This window comes from Condylura cristata, unplaced genomic scaffold (assembly GCF_000260355.1).
Source record: "Condylura cristata isolate star-nosed mole 26May11 unplaced genomic scaffold, ConCri1.0 scaffold00002, whole genome shotgun sequence".
NCBI classification, from domain to species: Eukaryota; Metazoa; Chordata; class Mammalia; order Eulipotyphla; family Talpidae; genus Condylura; species Condylura cristata.
Window position 1 is genome coordinate 87,229,284 of NW_004567103.1, and position 7,446 is coordinate 87,236,729.

General features: G+C 52.5%; 1 protein-coding gene across 1 annotated transcript in view; it reads right to left on the minus strand.

Moving 5' to 3' along the window:
* LOC101634520 (serine protease 40-like) overlaps nt 1-7,130 on the minus strand; it is a 12,432-nt gene extending 5,302 nt beyond the window's left edge. Inside the window, exons 1-4 of the mRNA XM_012725707.1 lie at nt 7,010-7,130; nt 6,102-6,264; nt 3,127-3,401; nt 1,515-1,675 (exon numbers count right to left, since the gene is read on the minus strand). Coding sequence (XP_012581161.1) covers nt 1,515-1,675; nt 3,127-3,401; nt 6,102-6,264; nt 7,010-7,130 — 720 coding nt within the window. The remainder of the gene's footprint in view (nt 1-1,514; nt 1,676-3,126; nt 3,402-6,101; nt 6,265-7,009) is intronic.
* Between the last annotated feature and the right edge of the window lie 316 nt (nt 7,131-7,446).

Consider the following 7,446-nt stretch of genomic DNA (forward strand, 5'->3'; position numbering starts at 1 on the left):
GGGTCAGACAAAGTATCACAGGTACCAAGGACCACCCTGAGCCCCAATCTCACTCTCTGCTGAAGGAAGGGTGCAAACTGTTTTGAGAAGGCTGAGATTTGCTCTCCAGTTTCTATCAGAGATGAACATGTACCTATCTGTGGTACAGTCCTGGGTTATAGCCAACCACAATTTTATGTATCCATTCTCATTGGGGTCACATTGGGGTAGCTCCCGCTTGCAAACATCACAAAGCTGTCTGTGACATCTCTGGGTGTGAAATGCACAAATGTCACAGACAGCTTTGTGATGTTTGCAAGCGGGAGCTACCCCAATGAGTATGGACACATAAAATTGTCATATCTTCACACTGCAGAATACTACATAGCAATACAATAAACACTATGAACCACACCCAGGGTGAATGAATCTCACAAACACTAAACAGAGATTGCATGAGCATCGTACCGATACATTATTCCATGTATACTCTCTCCCAGCAGCAGCTCACAGAAGGCTACAAGGCAGAATGAGGCATTACTGGGGGCAAGGAACATGAGGAGGTCCCTTTGGGGGTGCTGGTTACCCTGACACTGGAAGGGTCCCAGGATAAGGACAGATCAGGACTCAAGGGCTATTTTTTCTTGCTCCCAGGGACTGGTGAACAAGAGGTTTAAAAAAATCCTGGTGACTTTAGGCCCCCACACCTGCACCATAAATGTCCTTAACCCTGCCTCTGGTTCCTAGAGTTCACCAAGTTAGCCTGTCGAAGAAGCAGGGACTTGAGACCAGACCGGACCTGTGGGCAATGCCTCCCTGAGATGTCCTGCCCGACTGCGAGCTGCAGCTGATGGGCGCCCACAATTAACAAGCGCACTTCAGCCACATGCATGCTCTGTGCTTTCTCAGCCCATAAAGTTTAACTCCTTTGTTCTCAAACCCCATCCTAAAACCGACATAGGCCCCCAACTCCAATACTCTGGAGAGCCTCTCAGGCCTAGGGCTGTCTGCCTGGTGCTCCCCTCCTTTCCTTCCTTGCCTGCACTCATGTCTGTGTCTGTGGAGTTATTTTTTAATGTTGACCAGAGGGTTTCAGGAGTACTTACCCAGGTTGGGGGCAGGGCCCTCTGTCCATCCCTTCAGTTCCTGGGCTGGCCCACCTCAGCTTACCTACCAGTGCTGTTGGAGGGTGGGATCAGACTGAGGGACCCCTGGCTCCTCTTCCTTGTCTGGAAGAGGAGCCAGGGGTGACAAGGAGTGTGTCAATTTCTAAAATTGCATCCCAGGTCTATGGGTAAGGATGCCCTTTTTTATATGTGCCAGTGAGCTCAAGAAAGCATCTTAAAAGATAAGACAATGGGGTTGTCTAAACTCTTTGGGGTTGTCTAAACTCTGGTTCCAACTTCAAGCTAGGTTGGGATCAGGAACTGGAAGTCAGAGGCCGAGAAGAGAAGAGAGAACAACAGATTCCACAGGTGCGTGGGCAGGCGCAGCAGCCTGAGTGCCCGCTGGAGAGACAGAGTGGTACCACTTACTCGGCAGATGGCCTTTCCTGTCAAGAGGTCCGCAGCACACAGCACGTCCTTAGGCACATCCAGGCCACCGGCAGTGGGCATTTGGAAATAAGACTTACAGATGTCGGAATCAATGATGCCCACCCTTGCCTCCTGCAGATGGTAGGGCTTGGGCAGGTAATCTGCAGGGAGAAGGTGTCAGATGTTCACTGGTGCCTGCGAGAGTCATTGACCCTCCTGCCTGCTTACTGGTCAGAGCAGGGGTGGCATGGTGCTACTACAGCTACAGGATGGGGGAGCCTCTCAGAGGACATGCAAGAAGGGGAGACAAGACATTCAGGACAGATAAGAGCAAGGGCAAGCGGTCTGTGGTGGGGAGAGCAGGAAGGAAGGCAGTGTGACTGTGATGGTGTGGGGGCGTGAGAAAGACATGGCTCGCTCAGCAGGACCAGAGCCAGCCCACTTCGCCACTGGCCTGCGGAGTCCGGGCTTGATTCTGAGCACGTGCGAAACCACCGAAGGGTCTACTCTGGAAATAATGCGGCTGCTGTGTGCAGACGCAGTAGAGGGACAGAAAGTTGGAGTTGTAGCAGTGATCTAATTAAGCTGCGATTGGACAGCATGACAAACAGATGTGACCCTACCTCAAGGAGGGTCACTTCTAGATCCTGCTCCCAGATCCCATCCAGTGTCCCACACAGCAGCCTCGTGTCATAGAGACGGCCCGCTTGTGGCCAGATGGCCATGCAAGGCCCTTATGTGTCTTGGGGACAGGCCTGACCCAGCAATGGCTGCCGGGGGAGGGCCCAGAGGGGGAACAGCCATGCAGCAAGCTTTCTGTTGATGTCAGCTGCTCCTGACCTAGCGGCTGCTCAACCCTTGGCCTCCCTTGACACCCCAATTCCTACCTTCTGGCCCATCTTGGAGTAGCTTCGTTGCTCTGTCTGTCAGTCCTGACAAGTGACCCTAGATGCCAGGAGGTGTTCTGAGACATGCAGGAGAGCTGACTGTTCTCACATGACTGGCATTTAGCAGCTAACAGAGGGCCCTGCTCAGCCAGTCTCCACTGAGATCCCCTGCCCAGCTCTTCAACTCATGCCAAATTTACATTAGACTTTTTTTCACTGAATGTTGTGTTTCCCTAAAGCATCCATCAAGAGCATCCATCCTTATGTAAAAATCTTTGCCCAACATTTCTTCTCTCTCAGTCTAAAAATAGATGAGCTCTGCAAACTGGCAGAATGGGCAAGTTTTTCTTAAGGGATGAGGGAAGCGAGGTTCAGATAGGTAAGTGGCCCTTAGCCACAGCCCCCAACTTCACCTCCCAGGCCTGCCTTCATTTCCGTACTGCTGCTTCCCCAGCACCTGCCAGACAGCACGAGCCCAAGAGCTGTTGGGTGAAGCTCTGGGAGGGCAGGACAGAAAGTGATGGGAACCCTGAGAGGCTCAGCATCAAAGAGCCCAAGTGCCTGAGTCCAAATCCTAGAAATGCTTAGATTTTTAGAGTCAGTGATGGGAGGAAATTTAACACTTTAGAAGGACATGTTCTCTGGGGTGAAAAGGGCCCACAATGGCCACTGCACCCCCTCTCCCCCCAAGCCCTTACCCTCCTGCCATTCCCGGCCATGCTCACCATCCTCCGTGACCATCCCCCAGCCAGTTATCCAGCAGGACAAATGAGGGGGCAGTGTGTTGTCAGGGTGCATGAGGCAGATGGGGAGGATGTGGGAATTAAAATTCACAGACAAAGACAGTTGCAAGAGGGCGATGTCGCTCCCCATAAAGTAGGTCCTGTTAAAATCGCTGTGGACGAAGATTTTATACACTGTCATCTGCTGGCTGTGCTTCATGGGCTTTTGCAGCTGATGGTAACCGAGCAGGACTTTGTAGTCAGATGGGTTACGGGACCTATGGCAGGGAGGCAGTGTTAGAACCTGAGTGCTGGCCCAACACTTTTGTCCTGACAGGGTAAGCCCCAGCAGCCCACCCCCACCCCACCCCAGCATAAGCACCAGGTCCCGTCATTATTCCAGAGCTTTCTCTTGCCTCCCTTCTTAATATTCTCTTAAGGTGGGTTAGAGTGACATTCACAACCAAAGGACATCTGTCCTTTAAAAGTTTCCAATTTTCAGGCCCTCCCTGCTGGTGCAACAGGTTAAAACAGCACTGTGAAACTATCCACAGCCACTGTAGCATGTTAAGAGTTCAATCCCCGGCCCTCCCTGGTGGTGCAGCAGGTTAAAGCACAGCACTAAGAAGCTAAAGCCACTTCTGCTTGAGTTCGATTCCCGCCTGCCCGGGAGGTGAGTGAGCACATGGCTCGGCAGACCTCTCCTGACCCGCCCACTGCTCCCCTCAGCAGTGTGCTTCATCGATCTGCCTGTTCTGCTCCCCACTCTGTCCCTGGTGAATCCTCTCACCCTCTGCATCTCTGGCCTGTACCCCAGTTCTATATGAATAAATAAATCTTAAAAAAAAAAAAAAAAAAAAAAGAGTTCAATCCCCTCCAGGGAACTGACCCATGTAGCGAGACAGACTTCTTGGGGCCCGCCCACTGCTCCCCTCAGCAATGTGTTTCAGTACATCTGCCTGTTCTGCTCCCCACTCTGTCTCTGGTGAATTCTCTCATCCCCCCACACCTTTGGTCTGCACCCCAGTTCTTGTATGCATAAATAAATAAATAAATCTTTTTTTTTTAAAGATTTATTTATTTGTGCATACAGAACTGGGGTACAGGTCAGAGGCTCAGGGGCGGTGAGAGGCTTCACCAGAGACAGAGTGGGGAACAGAACAGGCAGATCGAGAAAGTACACTGCTGAGGGGAGCAGCGGGCGGGTCAGGAGAGGTCTGCCACACCATGTGGTCACCTCCGGGGCAGGCGGGAATCGAACTCATGCGGAAGCGGCTTTTAGATTCTCAGTGCTGTGCTTTAACCTGCTGCGCCACCAGGGAGGACCCTAAATAAATAAATCTTTAAATAAAAAAGTTTCCAATTTCCCAGCCTGCTCCAGAATCAAAGGAGCAATTTGCCTGCTGGAAAGAAACACTGGGGCACATAGAACTGTACCCCTTCATTTTGGAGGACAGGTGATTTGGCTCATTACCAGCTCTTATCAGAACTCTTAGAAGGTCCCATGGCCCAGAGTGAATCTTAAAGATTTCCCAGTCCAGAATGATCCCCCCTCCTTTCCCAGTCAACACAGGTCATCTTCTCAAAAGTCTGGTCCCTAGCTGGCAAGAGGCACCCCCAAAAGTCTCTGGAATGAATAGATGAGTGCATGGAGTTGGATTTCTCTGTGCTTTCCAGACATATTTTCCAATCCACAGGGCTAGGGCTGGCTTCGGCTGGCCCTTAGCCCAGACTCCGTCTCCCCTGAGGCCCTCTTGGACACTAGTCCCAGGCCTACCCTCTCCTGTATTCTGACCTCTTCATCCTGGATCATAATAGTTGAGTTTGTGTCTCATTTTCCTGATAAGACAAGAAGCTTCTGGGTATGTCTTTGCATATCTCATTCCCCACAGGGGGCCTCACATGGGCCGGGCAACCATAGGTACTGAGTAAACGAACAGAACCCATGTGGGGTCTCAGTGTCAGCTGCTGCCAGTCACTCTGGCCTCCTGACTGGGGGCTGTGATCTTCTCCCCACTCCGTCTGTGCAAAGAGCCAGCCCAGAGTGGCCCTGAGGCATGGCCTGCTCTCATGATTCTGTCTCCCATTTTCTAGGACAGAAGCCCACTGCTTAACACCTCACGCAGGATGGTGAGGGGAGCAGTGACCACAGGTCCACTCAGGTATATAGTTGTACAGAGTGATGGGAAGAGCCAGGGACTGCTGAGACACAAAGTCCCGGACCAAGTCTTCCTGAGAGGAAGGTGCTAGAGTGTGAATGTGACAGGCTTGGGAGAAGCCTCTAGTAGTTGTGCTGGGGATGGCTTTGAGATGGCCTGGCAGGATGCTTGTCCGCACCAGCTCTGGCCCACGCCTGTGACCCAGACGCCTATCACCTCTTCAACAAAAGAAACTGAGATCCACTGACATCTTGTGGAAAAGTCCAGAATTGGGCGCAATGTGAAAAAGAGTCCATCTTGAGTGGGGGCAGAATTTAGACACTTAGGTTAGCCAAGAGAAAGAGTGAACTACAAGTCATTCCTGTAGAACTAGATTTTATTTTCTAGTATTTACTGATAATCAAAATTAGAGTTTCCACGTCATTATTTAAAAGTTATGTAGTAAAATTGTGACAACCACACTATCTTAGCAGGTATTACCAAAGTGGTAAAACCTACTCTGGTAGGTGTTGGGGGACGGGGTGGAGAGGGGAGACAGGGCCATCCCCAGAGGGAGAGAGACAGGAAATGGCTTTCATCCTAGGAGCTAGGACTCAGTATCTACAGCCTGGAGTCAGGGGTAAGCAGGAGGAGGAAGGCTAGAGGCGACTACTGAGCTGAAGGCAAAGGCAGCTGCATATAGGCACATCCGGAGGCCGCAGGAGGGTGATCCCAGACACATTCTAGCCAGGAACCCTTGCCCCTGCGCTCTGCCCACCCCACTGCGTGCTCCTGCACCCCCAAGCGTCCCAGCAGCTGGGCTGGAGGGCGAGAACGCACATTTGGAAGCAGTGTGCCGCTGAGGCCACCCAGAAATGATCGATGAGGGCGCCCCCACAGATGTATCTGTTGTTGTACAGCAGGCTGACCTGCCACGGCCACCGTAGTGCAGGAGCAGCTTCGCCACCGTAGATCTTCCCAGTTACTAGAGGCTTCCCACACTCTGTAAACAAACCCAGTAAAAGTCACTCCTGTATAGACATCAGCTGGTAGCTCCAAATGCCACCATCAACAGGATATAGGGTCACCATAGCACCCCCTCTCACTCCACAACTGGCAAATCCAGGGCCCTGGGAATGATGGCTCGGCCCATGTGACCCTGGTGATGACTGCACTAAAGAAGGAAGTTGTGGGTGTCTGGGATGGGGTGTGGGGGGGAAGGATGGCAGCTTCAGGGCACACATCAGTTTAGCACACCCTCCAGTCTGAGAAGGTGTTGCCTCAGACACAACGCAGACTTTATTAACTAACAACTGTGGTCTCAAGTCTCACAGGGAAGGTTTGCAGAAGGATGCTGTTTGCTCAAGGTCACTGCTGATTAATGGGGGACATCTCTGCCCCCCCACCCAGTCCAACAGTGGAGGGAGACTGAGGCCCAATAGAACACTGAAAGTGTTTTCCTTTCTCAGAGTGGGGAGGGTGGGTGCAGACCACCCAGGCCATGCAGGACCTCATCTAGATTGAGCCACTGAGATTCAGCCAGCAGGGTAGTGGGACCCCTTCTATCCTCCACTGAAGCCATCCCAGCCCCCACCTACCGTAAACTCCACCCACCTAACTCCACCCCCAGCCAAGTCGGCCATTTGGACTGATGTCCTCAACCTATGGGCGGGAGAAAGGGTGGTGTATTAACGGAGGGCCCAGGAGGGCTTGTCGACCCAGCCCTGTCGCTTTCCCTGGGCGCTCACTCTTTCTGGTGGAGGCTGTCTCTGTGCTCAGCAGCAGGTATGGCAGCCAAAGAACCGTGACGGCCAGCGCCCGGGTCCCCAGCCAGTGTGTGACTGAGTCCCAGGTACTGGTGATCTTCATCTGGCCGGTCAGTGTCCCGGGCGGAGCGGACCTCGCGGGGCCGCCCCGAGGCCTCCCGGGAAACGGCCTCCTTCCATGGCGGGTAGCCCCCTCCACCTGGTATGCACGCGATGCTGGAAAAGGAACCTGTAAACCATGTGCCGGGATTCTGAGGCCCAGGTACCCAAGTCACCACTGGGAGTCCCCAAGCTGATGGGTGAAGCAGAAGGCTCAGAGGCATTTCAGCTCAGGGACCCCAATTTGAAGGTGGAGATAATCAGGATAATTAGGGCAAATGCTTAAGAATATATATATTAATGGCCAGAGATCAGGTACT